At 36.3% G+C, this 17,408-nt stretch overlaps 1 protein-coding gene across 7 annotated transcripts in view; it reads right to left on the bottom strand.

Moving 5' to 3' along the window:
* The window catches only part of KCNT2 (potassium sodium-activated channel subfamily T member 2), a 224,785-nt gene that overhangs the window by 96,509 nt on the left and 110,868 nt on the right, over positions 1–17,408 (bottom strand). For all 7 annotated transcript variants that reach the window (XM_033099848.1, XM_033099854.1, XM_033099849.1 and 4 more), the window contains 3 exons: positions 15,428–15,564; positions 13,847–13,910; positions 7,063–7,171 (listed from right to left, as the gene is read on the bottom strand). In XM_033099848.1, the coding sequence (XP_032955739.1) occupies positions 7,063–7,171; positions 13,847–13,910; positions 15,428–15,564 (310 nt within the window). The remainder of the gene's footprint in view (positions 1–7,062; positions 7,172–13,846; positions 13,911–15,427; positions 15,565–17,408) is intronic.

The raw sequence follows: 17,408 nt of genomic DNA, 5'->3' as shown, positions 1-17,408 counted from the left end.
AAAACAGTATGGCGGTTCCTCAGAAAATTAAGAATAGAATTACTGTACGACTCAGCAATTCCACTTCTGGAGAAAATGAAAACACTAATTCAGAAAGATACATGTATCCCTGTATTCACTGCAGCATTAGTTACAATAGCTAAGATATGTAAGCAACCTGGGTGTCCATCGATAGATGACTGGATAAAGAAGATGTGGTACATATGGAATGGAATATTACTCAGTCGTAAAAAAGAATGACATCTTGCTATTTGCTACAACATGGATGGCCCTTCATGTTGTATTAATGCCAAGTGAAGTAAGTCAAAGACAAATACTTATCATTTTACTTATATGTGGAATCTAAACTTAATAAATGAACAATCAAAGCAAAACAGACTCATAGACACAGAGAACAAACTGGAGGTTAGCAGAGGTGAGGGGCATGGGGGATGCATGAAAAAGGTGAAGGGGAATAAGAGGTAGAGACTTCTAGTTATAAAATAAACAAGTCACAGGGATACAATGTACAGCACAGGGAACGTAGTCAACAGCACTAATAACTTTGTACGGTGACGTGGTTACTAGACTTATCGTGGTGATCGTGTCATAAGGTATATAAATGTCGAATCACTGTATTGTGCACCTGACACTAATATAATGTACGTCAACTATACTTTAATAAAAAATAAAAATAAAATTGGGGGATTTTCAAAGTTTTGGTGTTTTCGCTTTAAGACATAGGAATTCAAAGCATTATGTTCTTAAGTATGAAGTTTAAAACGATGTGTGTGGGGGCGTTATCTGGGAAATGAAGGAATTATTCAGCATGAAGAACTCACACCTCACCATTTGGTGAAATTCAAGCCTTGCACACACATATGTTATGTAGAAACAGCTAAGATCATTTCCAATATTTATATTGCTTGGAGATATTTTTCCACTCTCTTTTTTGGGTAGGAAAAAGTGAGGCCTTAGAATGTCTGGTGTTACATATAAAAGTAGATGGTGGCTAAACTGAGACAAGACCATTTTTTAGTAAATCATTTCTTCAGGAATTGTGTGTGTGCACACACATGTGTCGTATATGTGCATGGATTTTAAAGAACATTGTTTTTATAATGGCAACCATGACTATCTACTGTAAGAAAAATATGTTTATACAATATTGTCAATGATATTGTTAAAAAAATATTTACTTTTGCCTATCCATTGAAATTTTACTGCAATTGAGTTTTTTTAATTTCCAGAACTAACTCCTACCACTCTAGAATAATGATTCATTCTTCCAGGCATGTTTTAGTTGTGAAGTAGGAAGTATTTCGTTCAGTCAGCACTTTACTATTGAGGTATGATTCTTCCTTTCATTCATGAACTGTAATTCAAATTCTGTTACTTATGAAATACCGTAATCAAAGCATGGAAAATAAAATTCATATAAAATTCACCAACTCATTTGCAAATTGATTTTTAGATTCTTTCCGGCTACTTGTGGGTGAAAATCTCCCAATTTGATTTTTATGTCTCCTTACATCTGTTAAAATAAAGTGGGAGGTTTTCAGAGGACCCAGTAGTGGAAAGAAAATTCATTGACAGAGGAAAGGGAATTGAATATTCACAAATCACATAACACTTATTTTGGGCGGGGGGGCGGGGGGGGCGGAGGGGTGAGAATAGACTGTTAACCTAAATTTAGCAATTATTTTACTCATATAACACAGCATCGTCTCCCACTGATTTTCTGAGTAATTTCATCTGACTAGGTAGGAGACAAATTGGTTCATTCAAGGCTTCTCAGTAAAAGAGTTCTTTTCTTAGTAAAGTACATATTTTCTTCTTTTGGGGGGGGGGGTGTGTGTGATTTTTGGAATGCAGAGGTGAGAAAGAGATAAGGGCTTGCTTTTATTCTGATTAAATTTGAGGCTACAAAAACATGTCTGAAAACTGAGCTACCGTAATGTTTTGCCTTTTTCATCATGGTTTTGGAACTAAAGGGAGACAATTTATGAAGGGTTCAACAATGTAGAGGCCTAGTCCTTTTTGCAGTGGATTTCCCATCAGACATTTGACCTTGAAAAGGCTTTCCTAGATTTGCTAGTCCCACGAGAGGTTGACAGAGAATACAAGAGGGTATAAAGCGATATTTTTATGTTAGCTATGGCTATGGAACACTGCCATCACGTCTTCCTGTGTCACAGTACCAATTGCCTTGTCTTTAAAAAATAAGCATATTGGTTAAAATATATCTCACTGGAAAAGAGCTTTAAGCTATAGTATTACCATTCAACTTCTGATCTACAGAGGTTGACCAAAGTAAGTCAACATAAAGAATCTTTTAAAAATAATGCTGATGTAAAAGAACGTTGGCATCGATGTATTGGAAAGAGACAAGTGAATTTAGCCTGGCTGGGGAGGTCTGCAGATGTAGCTGCCAACTGTAACACACGGATGGCAGTCTCTACGTGCCCGGGTATGTGAAGAGCAACAGTAAGCGTGTGGGTACAACTGGAAATCCCAAGGGGAAAAGACAAAGCATGTGCTTTGAAACAGTGAGTGAACATGACCATGCCATGAACTAGGGTTGTGTCAGTGGATAAGCCTGGGATATACAAGGAGGGGAACCTACAGGACTTGATAGATTAGAAGCAAATGATGGAAAACTGACTCGTGGGTTTTTAGCTTGAGTTCTACGTGTTGGAAAAAATAGGGGAGAAACAGATTTAAGGTTAAGGAAAGTCAAGTATTTCTAGATATTTTAGTTTTGAGGCAGCTATTAGAAGTCTAAAACGAGATAGATTGACTAGGCAGTTAGAGATAAGAGACTGGAGTTCATGGAAACACTAGAGTTCCTGGAAGAGATTTAATTTTGGAAATCAGATAAATGGATGAGTTCCCCTAAGGAAAAAATATATAGGGAGAAAAGAAAATTCTTTTCAATTTTCTTTGCAGAGAATCTTAGGATTTGTGGACAATGGCAATTTTATTTCTGACTTTCCAATGCATGTTCCTTTTATTTATTTTTGTAGCCTTCCTGCATTCCTTAGGATTTCCAAAGCAATGCTGAGGAAAAGTGGTTTCAGTAGGCACCCCTTGTTTGTCCCTAATCTTAAAGATAGACTTTCAATATGTGATCATTAATTTTTTTCTTCTAGGTTATTCTATAGATAATTTGCCTCAGGTTAAGGGATCCTTTATTAGTAGTTTTCCAGTGCTTTTTCTTTTTCTTTAATTGAGAATGGATGCTAAATTGTATCGCTCAAGTACGATTTTTTTGGGTATCCATTGAAATAATATCTTTTCCTTTAACGTGATGATCTGTTTTTGGAACAATTTCAACTTGGTGATGGTTTATTATTTTTAAATACATTAGTCTGTTCATTTTGCTAATATATGTATATCATTTTTAAAACTATGTTAATCAGTTAAATTGATCTCTAGTTATCATTTTTCATGCTATCCTTAATGAGTTTTGCATCAAGGCTAAGTTAGCCTCCTAAAATGAGTTGGGGAAATGACTTTCTATTCTCTGGAAAATATGGGCAAGCTAAGAATTATATGCTTTTTAAATGTCTATAATAAGCTCTTTGTAAAACAGCACATGCATTCCTCAGTTACTTTTCCTGGAGACAAAGATCATGCAGATTTGTTAGGAAGATGAAAAATAGGCACTCAAGTTTCATGATAATTATCAGTTTGATTGGTACCAATTACTCGTGGCTGATGTTCTTGTGAGTGTTTTTTTAAATGATAACAACACTATAGGATCATAACTCTTACTGTCTTCATCTTTCATGTCGAAGAACTCCAGTTTAAGAGATTAAGAAGTCTGAAGCCATGCAGTTAATATAGAGTGAAACAAAGATTTGACTGATGGTCTCATCCCAGAATTTGAAATATGAATCTCTTTACTTTGATGAATTTATTATAAAAAGGACAAATTGCTGAAAGTATGCTTTATTTTTCTGTGAGCCAATTTGAGTTTATTTTCTTCTTAAAATTTGTGATGATAAAAGTAATCAAATTATCTGTGAAGTATATTTTAGTGTGACTTGAAGCTCACTATAATTTATAGTGTGTTTAGGTTTATATTCAGAAATCTCTTCTCGTGACTATTATTCTACTGAAGATTTTTGTTCGTTCTATCTCTAGGCTTACTATTTTTACCTTCCCTCCTTGGTAATAGGAGTACGAGCATATAGTGTCTGTTGCAGAAATCATGTCCATGTGGACTTTTACCCTGTGAATTTGATCAAAGTGTAGGTGATTATTTTAATAATAATTACTAGCCTAATTCATGCAATCATTCATTCAAATAACAGTGTAATGATGCAATAATTTAATGAATGCCTGCAGTCATTTTGTTGAGGACAAAATGATCCTTATTGGGTATGAATTGTAGATCTGCATAGTCACAGTTGCTGGGGTGCCACATTGTTTTTGTTTTCTAATAGGTCAAATTTTGAAGTTTAAATACATGGACATACAAACATTTTATATTTTATACTTAGAATCATGCTCTTTAATACTCACGAGACTATGAGGACCCACTCATAATATAATACAATTGCAAACACTATTAGTTATCTATTGCTGCTTCACAAATTACTCCAAACTTAGTGACTTAAAACCATCACCCTTTTGCTTCTCGAAATTCTGTGGGTCAGCATGATTCCTTGTGTTGGGAGCTAGAGAGGTGGGGTGGCTGGGTTGGATGAGCTCTCCTTGCCATGGGAATTTTCATCCTTGGAAAGGCCAAATTGGGATTCTTCACATGCAGTCTCTGGGCACTCACTGTTCCAGCAAAAGGAGAGTGAATGCTGTATTGTGTGCTGAGGCTAAGCTTCTGAAATTAAACAATGGAACGTTTTCACATTCTACAGGCAAAGGCAGTCACAAGACAACCCATATTCAAGGGGTGGAATAAGCTGCAAAGTCACCTCGCAGTGGGACACAGACGCAGGGAGCACGGTTCCCTGGAGACCATTATGTTAACAATTTACCACACGAGCTCAGTGACAGCTTGATACACTCACTGCCTTTTGAAAGGTAAAGTCCATAATCTTTTTAACCTCCTGCCCAGATATAAATATATGATATTGGTTTGAGAGTCTCATACATCATCCTAAACGGTTTTCATGGCATTTCAATGAAACCAGGGTACTTTCATTTATTTCATAATATAAAAAGAGCTCCTCTGAGATGCTGTAATTTCAGCCATAAAGGAATAGACTTTATTAAAAGAAATTTCAACAGATGCAATAAATGAGAAATGCTGATATAAACTGTTGGGATAGAACTTTTAAATATCCCATTCATTTCAATGAGTTTATCAAAAATAATGGCAAAATAAGAATGTGAAAAAGAATCAGTGCAAATAGTCTTTGTCATGTTTGTAAAAGGTAGACTCTTTCAGTGCATTTGATCTGCCTGCTTGAGTATATCAATGGATTACTAAAGGGGGAAGGAACTGTAGTGTGTTCTGAATCTTAGTTATAACACATTCAAAATTACACATCGTCTTCCCAACCTCTCTATTGTTTTAAAAGCCACATCCAATATCCGTTTATTAAATACGTAATATGTTTCAGACATTATTTGTTTAGTCCTTACTGCTAATGCTAACCAGTAGAATAGAGATGTCGTATATATGGCCGTTTAACAGGAGAGGAAAATAGGGCTCAGAACACTAATTTGCGTAGTTAAATCTTAACTGATGGCAGTCAGATCTAAATTCATATATTTAGGACTTGGCCTAGGGCTATGTCATTACTGCCTTCCTAAAAAGTCTTAGCATAGCAGGTCATCATTATCAGGCCTGATGAAAATTTTGCAAAAATATTCCTTTTGTCAAATAATAATGAAAATAAGGCAGCTTAGTTACAAAGGTCTTTTAGATTAAAAAGAAAAATGGCATTTCCTGAATGTTAATTATATGTATAACAGGCAAAGTAGATGGAGTACTTTAATTTCACAAAATCATCTATGATTTTTAATTTTCAGTTTAGGAAATAGGCTTAAAGAAAGCCTGGCAACAGCTATAAGCGTTTAAATCAGAATCTCCTAAGTTAGTACTTTACAAGAAAAATCTTCCAAAGAGATACTAAAATGCAGCCTAACTTGAGAGCCATTGGTTTAAGTTGGATGCTATACATTTATAGAAAAAAATGATGTAATTAGTTGCAAAGATAAAAGACAGAGCAAATTGAATAGCAGTAATTTCATGATTTTCTTATCATTAAAAGTATCTTAGTGTTTGTAATTTCTCATTTAAATATCATATAAGGTGAACATTTTAAGATATATGAACACATCTTCTGAAGGAAATGTATTTCGCTAACACGTAGTTAAAATGATTTACATTTTAATGACTTTTGAAGCTTTAGACTATTCAGATGAAATATAATATAAAAAACAAGATTGTTATATTTGAGAAAAAAATGTATATAAATCACTGCCTGTATCAAAATTAGTTCCTACAGAAGCATTCAAGTAAAAAATAAAGTACCATTTTATTGTTCAAGTTTCTAACAGTTTACAGTATAATCTGATGTGAATAATTATTTTTAAGCAGTGCCTCCATAAAATAACCCTACAGGTATCTTTCTCTAGAATGGTTTTCAAAACCTACCCCCAAATTAAATCTATTTAAATATACTTGAATATACTTTAGTATATGACTCTACTGTATGCTAAATTTATATGTGTATGAAATAATCTATAACAAAGTATTATCGATCTATGTGTAAACAGTGGTATAAATTAATAGATATAACATTTGAAACCTGTGTCTGTATTATGCATACAACTATCACCGCTAATTTGTTTAGACTTCATAAGGTATCCAGTAACTTCAGTTGCTAAAATCACCCAGTTACATAAAAAAGTAAAGATTCACCCCAAAACATTAACTTGTCACATTGTAAAGTGAAGAAATCCTCATGATAAGTAGACCATACAAAGGAAATTGTCCTATCCTATAGGAACAGGAATATAAGTTGCCGTTAACCTCAGAGATAGAACTCTTCCAGTCACAATGGGAGTTGAAGAAAATTGAAACTCAGTCTCATTCAAGACCGAACTTACCCGCAAATTTGATATGGAATTTATTTTCAGGCTTTAATATCTGGACATACAAAGGGCATTTTGGAGCAAAATCTTTTACAGCCCATGCTCTCAGAATTGTTTGGTGGTCCTGCAATGAGAAAAGTCAAAACATCATGAAATAAGTTGGGAAATGTGCCCTAGTCTCATGCCGCATACCGACATTTCGGTCAATAGCAGACCGCACATGTGACGGTGGGCCCAAGAGATCATAGTGCAGCTGAAAACTTTCTGTCACCCAGTGGCATTGCAGCCACCATAGTGCCGTTGTGCAAAGGTTGCGAAAATCAGCAGGGCGGTGGTTGAGACAGCAGACAACTTGAACCTGGCTATGGATGAGGGTGACATTGGGCAGCTCCTAGGGGTGGTTCCTGAGGAGACGACTAATGAGGAATTGATAGAAGTGGAACAGGAACACACAGCTGAAGGGGACGCAAGAGAAATGGGAACTGCAGGAGAAGAAGAAGGACCACCCCAAGAAAATCCACAGTGAAGGGTTTAGCAGAAGCTTTCTCAGACCTCCACATGCTCCCTAAAATATTGGAAAATATGGACCCAGCATGATGCATTATCTGCTTACAAGCAAATCTGTGATGAAAAACACAAACCAAGCAAACCACCATGGACGAGTATTTCTGAAAAGAGTGCCACGTCCTCAGAAAGAGCCCCAGGCAGGTCCTTAGGGGAGTCTTCCAGAAGAAGGCAGTGTTGTCACAGGAGATGACAGCTCCGTGCCTATTACTGCCCCAAAGATCTTCCCATGGGACAAGAGGTAGAGACAGTGATATTACGACCCTGACTCTGTGGAGGCCTAGACGAATGTGTGTGCTTGTGCCTCAGTTTTTAACCAAAAAAAAAAAAAAAAAAAAATTAAAACAGGAAAAAGATTATAGAATAGGGACACAAAGAAAATATTTTTGTACAGCTGTACAATTTGTTTGATTTTCAACTAAGCGTTCTTATAAAAGAGTTAACATTTTTTTAAACAAAACGTTTATAAAGTAAAAAAAGTTAGAGTAAGCTAAGGTTTAATTTATTATTGAAAAAAGAAAAATATTTGCAATAAATTTAGTATACCTGCATGTACATTATTTATAAAGTGTCCAGTGGTGGACACTGATGTCCCAGGCCTTCACGTCCACTCACCACTCACTCGTCGACTCACCAGTCCTGTGGACTCCATTCATCCTAAGAGCCGTATACAGGTGTTTCATTTCCTATCTTTTATACTGTATTTTTATAGTACCTTTTCTATGTTTAGGTATATTTGGTTAACAAATACTATTGTGTTACAGTTGCCTACAGTATTCAGTACAGTAACTGCCGTGCAGGTTTGCAGCCCAGGAGCTCTGGGCTATACCATTTGGCCTGGGTGTGCAGAGGGCTGAGCCATCTAGGTTTGTGGAAGTGCTTCTGTAATGCTCACACTACGACATCTCCTAACTGCGCATTTCTCAGAACGCGTCCCTGTCTTTAAGTAATGCGTGAATGTATGAAAAGTAAAACTCATCAATGAGTGTGTTAAATTGTCCTATACATAGTTTAAAATTAAACTCACAAAATAGGTCATTGTGCAGACTTATTTTTAAAGATACTTATTATTTCTATAAAAGACAGTAATAATACATATTTAATCAGGGCTAATACCAGCACTTAGAAAATTAGCAGAGATTAAGAGGGGAGTCTCTTAAAAATAATTTTCGCAGAAAATGCTGGAAGGTCAGAGCCTTTAGAAACACAACACAAATGATGGTTTGTAATAATGGTTTCCATGGAAAATAATATGGGATTATAATAATTTTAACATATTTAGAAAGATTGGTAAAAGAGGACTGACCACAGGTGACCACACATGTAGAAAGCCCAGGATTTCACTTTCTTTATATAACTGTAGAAGTAAAAGGATTTTGACTCTGTGTGTGTGTGTGTGTGTGTGTGTGTGTGTTGGAAGTGATTAATAACTCTGAGATACATTTTTTAAAAAGCAAAAGAGTGAAAAAAGAAGATGCTAAGACTGAGAAAGGGCGTGAAGAAATCATGATTAATGTGAAATTTTAGTAAGTATATGGGTCATACTTATGGACCCATAGTATACTATGCTCTAATTGAATGAATAAATCTAATCAATTTGCTAAGGAAATATGCCACCCACTTAACTAACGCATTTTTTGAAAAAAAGAAGCAAAAGGATGTTCTGAAACGGCGCTGTCCATAGAGTAGCCACTAGCCACCTGTGGCTGTTTAAATTAAATAAAATTTTTTAAGTTAAGAATTCAGTTCACATTAGTCACATGTCAAGTGTTCAAAGCCACATGTGGCTAATTCAAAGCTACATTGGACTTGACCTGGTGGAGAAAGGAAAAACATGATGGAGGAAAAATGCCCCACAGATAACTGAACAAAATCGGGCAAACAAGTAAAATAACAAAAAAGGATATCTGCTAGGGGGGTTGGTGTTCTTGGAAAGAAGAGCTTCCGCCTTATGGATGGAATGTAAATGGGAATGAAGGGGTGTCAGGAGATTGTCTGAGTTGAAATACTAAGGTTTTTTTTCCAATAAGACAGAAAGAAGAGAAAAATGGGTAATACTTGAAGGATATGGATAATACTAGAAGTCTGAAGCAATGGGCACCATAAAAGTATTCTAATGAAATAAGTAAACGGTATTTAATGTATTCTCTACCTTAATAATTAACGAGCGTTCTCATTATGTTTTAACTAAACCTTTAAATTTTTAAACTAATAATTCAATCTACAAGGTCAGCCTTCGCTAACATTTCGTACCCTTCTCTCCCATTGTTCTCTCCCCAACACTCATCACTGTGTAACGTTCCATTCCTTTCCGTATGTATTAGGTTGGTGCAAAAGTACTTGCGGTTTAAAAGGTTAACTGCAAAAACCACAAGTACTATTGCACCAACCTAATAATTGGTGCACCATCGGTTGTCACTTCTAGGAGGTCAGCTCCTTGTGAACAGAGACTTTTGTACTGCTGGTTCATAAGTGGATCTGCAGCTGGTACATCAGTGCTTGGACCATACAGAATGCTCCCTAAATATTTATGGGGTAAATGAATGGTTAAAAGTGGTGATCATGTCACACTAGGACACTTTGGTGTGTGTACAATACTACGCTCAGCTCTAAGGAGGACCCAAAGAATTAAGTCAATCAGCCTCATGTAAATTTGAAGCTAAATGAATTAAGACATGTACCCTTTATATGAAAATGTCAATAATAAGTCGACATATGATAGAATGGTATATGTACATACCAAGTGTACAAAAAAATAGCTATTAAAAATATGCTATGAATGGTAACAGATTCCTATAAGGTACAGTTGATTTTGAAACTTTGGGTGGTGGCAGGAAACAGCAGAACAAATGAAAAAGAAAATCTAGGCAGCGTGATCACAGGGTCTTCAGGAAACAGTGTGCACATGGCCCCAAATTTTGAGTGTTTGTTAACTGAGCTTTTATTTTTGGTCACTTTTTACTTTGCTCTTTAACGGTATCAATAAAGGATGCATCTACATGTTGATTCTCACTAGGTGATAGTAGTTTTAACACTATTTTTAAATCCATGTTGAAGAGTATTGTAGCCTGGGAATGACTCATACCGTGTAGGATGGAGAAGGAATTTCCCAAGAATCCTCTGTAATTTTTCCGTGTGATTCAATTGTCTATGTGAATAAGCTTGATTAAAATTAGGGAGACCAGCCAGTTCTTAGCCACGGGTAAGAACACATGATTCTGAGACCCGTGGGCCCTCCCGAGACACCCACTTATTTTACTCCTGAAAGCAAGTGAAAATGACAGTAATACAGACTTGATCTTCTAAGAGTAAAATTTTGCAGAATCTGTTTTCCCCCAAATGAAGATACAAGAAAGGTTTGGTGCACGTGAAATGATTAGATGGTAGCAGGACTGGACAATCATAAAGGAGGAATTACTTTTGCTCTTCGTCCAACCACCTCCCAAAAGTAACAGCTTACTTGGAAAGAGGCAACTGAAATAGTTGGTCTGGACCAAGCCCTCAGACATCATATAGTCATTACAAAAAGATACAAACAAAACACGATGGCCTAGGTTGTTTCGTAAAGTAAAAAGTGATGTGTTTATGAACCTTTGAAGAATCGAAGAGCGGAGTCCCATTAATTTAGTATCATTTTGGATTTAACACCCTGATAGGATTTAAGCCAAACACTGGAGGGAAGAGTGGATTGTGGGAACTTTTGAAGCAAACTGTTTGCAGCAACACCTGTGCCAGGCCCTTCCTGATACAGAGTAGCTGACATGAGCAATATGACAGCCTCTATACTAACATAGATCGCTACTTCCCATAGTGCAACCTTTTCCTGGGTTCTACATTTTGCTTTGCTAAATAAATCTACTTTCATTGGATCATTGTGCCCACATATGTAAAGATGGCTTTAAAAAAAGATAAATGGTAGCCTGCTTGTGTGCAGATATGAGCCCACTGGGAAGAGTCTATTTTGTAATTAAGTCCCTTGTTTCTCCAAGGACTGTAGACACTTCTGTGAGACCTTGTACACCCAAAAATAAAACAGTTGAGACACACTACAGTCTTCGCCAAAGGAGCAGGTATGCTGTACACTTAGTGCCACTCACACCACTGGTTTTTCTTCTTTATCCCTTCCATGTGTCAAGACCTAACACTCCATTAAATTACCAGGACCCAGGTCCTTCTCCTTGCTCTTCTGTTCAAGACCCCCTGAACTCTGACAATTGCTAGAATTGTGTGGTTTTGTTTATATTTCCTCTAATTTCATCTTTTCTGTCTGCTTTTTATTTGTTGGTTCATTTATTCATGCCTTTTCTTGTTAGGAATTTCCTTAAATGTCTAGTGATCCCTGTGGTCCAAACATATGTAGGAATGAAGCACTCAAAAGGTATTTGAGACCTGAAGTGAATGTGGAGACTTTTTTTTCACATAGACTTTACTGTCGGGTGATCAGTTCTTGATATTATACTGGGGAATTCTAGAAATTATCTATTTATCCATCCATCCATCCATCCATTTATCTCTCAATGTGTGTGTGTGAGAGTGTGCATGTGCTCGTGTGTGTGTGTGTGTGTGTGTGTGTGTGTGTGTGTGGTGATAGACTGTTTCCCCAGAGAAAAATCCCTCCATTTTTGTACCAGTGGAGATGTGTACCAGGCTGCTAGGGTTTGAGTCATTTGGGAGAAGCATCTTACATTCAGTGAGGCAGGTTGCTCTTAAATTCCATTGATTTTCCCCAGATGCTCAGCTGTACCTACTGGTTCAGAGTGAAGGGTATTCTCCAAACACTAAAATTCTCCAAACACTAAACCTCTTTTCATGGGGAAAGTGACCGGCAATGGATTTGTGGAGGGGTTCAAAGAATGTAATTGCTTCTCTTACAGACTTTTAATCCCTATCCATATGTTTAGTCCTACATATAACCCTACTTGCAGAGACATCTGGTGCCTCTATTTCCTGAGACTAGGTTCGATTGCAAAAAGCAGTCTTTTCTGATTGGTTTCCTATCAACTTAAATTTTCATTTCCTTCTGTCTGTTAAGTCAGTTACCACTCATCCATCTGCTTTCTAGCTTTTCAACTCATATTAGTGTTCTCATCTACCACCTCCTTTGTCCTCGAGTGAAATCTTTTTATTTATTTCCTGTCAATTTAGTACAGTGTCAGGAGGAGATGGAACACATGTATTACCTGAAAGCTCCCACATACACATTGTAAAGGATACTCTGAAAGATGTTACATGTTTATTTCTTACTGCTTACTTTGTACCTCAAAACCTTTTAGACACTGGAGGACTACAAATATCTTTAATACAAAGTGACATAAGTTTCATGATAGAATCATATGGTATGAATAAGAAGTTCAGGTAAATTATAGTGAAGACAACCTAAGACTTACAGCCAGTCCTAAATTAATGTGCCAGGGATGCCTATTAAATGTTCCAGAAAGAGTAAACCATGTTCCTGGAAGACCTATGCATATTTTGCCTCTTCCCCGGTCACTGCAGAAGCCACCAACGTTCTTAATTGTCTGCACCCCAGACATGGCTAGAGATGGACTCATTGGCTAAGAAACACAGGAATTAACAGTACCTACTCGACATAAAATAATAATGCCCTTCTTTAAAATTATAAAATTTATAATTATAAATTATAATTATTATAAACTTATAAAATTAACATGTATTTATAAAATAGAAGTTGTAATATGGTAAATTACCATTTAATTTAAGCATACAGTTATAGAACTGTAGGCCTAAAAAAAATACATCATAGAGATCACATAACCAAAGGTTACCGAATTGGGATGTGCTCCAAAATCAGTTGGGGATCTTTTTAAAACACACAGATTTCCATTCCCTACCCCATGTATCCTGAATAGAATTTTCATGAATGCCTGTTTTTTTTAGAAAGTCTCCAACTGATGCTAATGCAGACTGCTTGATCCATCTGCCTGTTTTTGAGTCGAGGAAATGGTCTAGTTGGTCTGTATGGGACTCATTTCATTTTAATCAACAGAAAACCCAAGGATTAGTAGAAACGGCTTCAAAAACACTTGTGTTGACATTGTCAGTGATCCAACTAGTCTTATATCATGGCAAAGATCGTTTAGAGATATTTGCTTCTCTTCAGAAAAATTTTAAGATCCCCAATATTTAATGTTGGCAGATTAAAAATAATCAATTTAAAAAAAAATCTTCAAAGAGGAAAAGAAAAACATGACTGAAAAAGAGTTTAGAAACTTACAGAAGATGTCCTGTCCACTTCACAGCGACTGCTCAGGATAAAACAGGCCTCAGCGTCATCCATTCTAAGTGCGACAGAGAAACAGAACAATCTCAGACCTAGGCATCATCGGAAAAATAGAATTTCAGTGTGTAGTTCAGTGCACACAAACTACATGTAAACTTAGAGTGTCCTCACGCTTAAATGAAAGTTGGATTTCTACGCTATCACGGCTATATTTGTGAACAAAATAATTGTGGAATCGGCTCCATAACTCAATAGTTGATAAGGACAAGAAAAAAAAGTCAAATGTATTCTGTTTAATGATGATGTATTTTTTTCATATACAGTAGGTCCTTGAATAACATCGTTTCATGCAACGTCATTTTGTTATGATGTTGATGAGATGCCGTAGAAACTTAACTCTTATCGGTTTTGTTATACATACATCGTTACAAGTCAAGGATAAATATGAAGGTATATTTAAAACTTTGAAAGCAACAGAAAACATTGAGCAAAATCACCTCTGCTAAGAGTCTCTTTTGGCTTCTGAAACTACAGATGCTATTTTGCAGATGCCCTGACTCCCAAGTGTCCGCGGTCTATACAACCACATTCTCACTCTCATGTGGAATAACCCCCATGACATGTGACAAATGTTTTAAGACCATGTCACCCTTAAACTGGGTTGGCTGGCACCGTGCAACAGGAACAGCAACTAAGTAAGATCTGTCACTTTTCTGATTCCTCCAGCCCCTAAGCAATGCAAGTGTTATCTATCGTGTGTGTATGTGAGAGAGAGACATGCCATTGAGTCGGCTGGGACTCCATTGACCCTATGGGAATGAGTGATGTCCACATGTCCCGTCCTGACAGCCCTGCTCAGCTCCTGGAGACTCAGCCTGTGGCCCCTTTTATGGAGTCCGTCTATCTCCTATTTGATCTCTCTTTTCCTGCTGTCTTTGTTTTTTTTCCCAGCACTCTTGTCTTTTCCAAGAACCCTGCTTTACGATGTGCCCAAAGTAGAACAGCTTCAGTTTTGTCATTTTGCCTCCAGTGATATTCAGGCTTAATTTGCTCTAGGACCCACTTGTTCATCTTCCTGGAGGTCCAGGTTCTCCGTAGAACTCCCCCCAACACCATATTGCAAATGAACCATTTTTCCCTATCAGCCTTCTTTCCTGTCCAGCTCTGCCCAGCATATAACACAGATTCTTTAAAATTTAAACCCGGACTCTAAGTGCTTTGGCATTTTACATGTTTAGCCCAAGAATTTTATCTGTGGAAGAAAACCAGTATTGAGAGATTTGAAGACTACTGGACGGGTGAATCTGGAGAGTCAGCTCGTCTCTGACAGCTTGAGATGGTTATATGCCACACCTCTCATTGTGCAGCGTGGACATGGTCTGCTTTCCATCGCTGCACTGACAAAGAGAAGCAAATGCACGGATTTTACAGTTTTAATCAGTTTGGCCAACACTGGGACAGAGGCAAAACTATTCAAAACTAGGCCAACATATCTTGTAACACTGAACACTGCTAGCATTTGGAGATGAGAAATGACATTCAGCACTGCAAGATGGAAAGCGACAGGGGACCTACTTTGCTCTCAGCAGATCCTGATCCTTAAGGGCTGAACCTTGAAGGTAGATGACGCGTTGTGACCACATTGGAATCTGTAGGACCCTTCGAACTTGCACGTCCATTTCAGTAGGACACAAAATGACCACATAATAGTCCTATTCAAAACAAGGAGGGCGATGGGATAGAAACAGTAAGCTATGTTGTACACCACGTAGGTGAATGGAATAGCTAAGGCCATTTTGAAATATGATAAAATAGAAATGAACTCTTGCTAATAATAATAAATAAAAGTTTGCATTTTAAACCTGGGCATAAATATATAACACAACACTATCATAAACATGACTGAGACATAAAATCTCACAAATCAACATTTTCATTTTGACCTTTTTTCAATCATATTTGTGCCATGAAGAGAAAGTGCTTATGCTCAGCACACATTTCCAGTCTATAAAGTTTTCAGCTTTAGGCTTATTCTAAAATATACATTGCATGGCAGGCAGAAGTGCTTAACTCTCAATTTGTATTTCAAATCATTGCTTTTAGAATAAAAACAGTGATGGTGTTTTATATCATTTGGTAATATTATGAACTAATATATTGAAATTTTTCTGATGAATACCTGAATGGATAAGGACTCATAAAAATAGATCGATAATACTGACAAAGTAAATTAAAGAGTTTGAGATAGACATATTGTGTTTCCCTGAAAATAAGAACCTAACTGGAAAATAAGCCCTAGCAAATTTTTCAGGATGACATCACCTGAACATAAGCCCTAATGCGTATTTTGGAGCAAACCTTAATATAAGACCCAGACTTATTTTCGGGGAAACTCAGTATTTCAAAATAAGAGTCATTTGGAGAAAAAAATGAAGTGGTTGAAAGCAACTGATTTAGTTGGATTAAAATTCTCTAGTAAATATTTATTATTTATCACCTTAAAATATACCTGGTGGGAATTTTTAGAGTTTTAAGAATTCTCCATGTTGATATTAGAATAATAACAATAAATTATGAGGGATCAAACTTTTCTCCCAAATAAATTTTCTTTATAGTGAGCAAACCTGAAATTATTTAATATGAATATAAAAAAATAAATAAATACGGAGGTTCTTTAAAAGCTACAAATTAATTTACATGAAAACAAAAGAATGTATTGTATAATTTAAGCATCACTTATAAGTTAGGTTTTTAACATAGAGAACTAGTATTTAAAAAGTTCCCCAAAGTACTCAATGCAAAAAAATATCTTTGTTCAAGGGAGATGTAATCAGATATACTTAGTACTGTCTTGACTTCAGAAGTGTCCAACCTCTTGATACAAATTTATTGGGGACAAACAAGAAATTCAAGCAGGTCTCTGCTCTTTGGACTGAGCCAAGTGCATTAAGCAGCAGAGAGTACCTAATTCCACACTGTCCCAGTACCACGGCAGATACTAGAAGTGTCTGAGTACTTTATCTGCATAGACAGATGAAGACATTTTTGTGAATTCATGTTCTTAATTCAGCTGGTTATTGTCCAGTTTTTGGTCACTTAATAGCTACCATAAATAGCACCTAGTGACACTCCAGGAAACAGAAGAGAAAATAGAACTTTCAGACTTGTACATTTCTATTAGCAACACTTGATAAAATGGAAGGAGTCAAGTGAGCACATGATATTGACATGATTATGTCATTGTTTTATTATAGCTTATGTTCAAATTCACTGTTTCATAAAAATATCATTTATACATTACCCCAGGGAGAAAAAAAGCAATCATTTTAATTCAAAGAAAACCTTTCTTTGTAACTTGACATAATTCCATCTGTCTTTTAAGTGTAGATACAGAAGGAAACTTAAAATACTGTGTATTCCTTCAGCACTTTTCCTATGTTCCTGGTTATATTTGTAGTGCTTCATTTACACTTTCTAAATTTGAGCGTATAAATAAAAATCCTGCAGAAGGCAGGATGCATCCTCAGTTAATTGACTTTGATAGTATCTTAGTAGA

This window comes from Rhinolophus ferrumequinum, chromosome 27, assembly GCF_004115265.2.
Source record: "Rhinolophus ferrumequinum isolate MPI-CBG mRhiFer1 chromosome 27, mRhiFer1_v1.p, whole genome shotgun sequence".
NCBI classification, from domain to species: domain Eukaryota; kingdom Metazoa; phylum Chordata; class Mammalia; order Chiroptera; family Rhinolophidae; genus Rhinolophus; species Rhinolophus ferrumequinum.
Note: the sequence above shows the minus strand (reverse complement) of the source record. Positions and strands in the feature narration are given on the sequence as shown.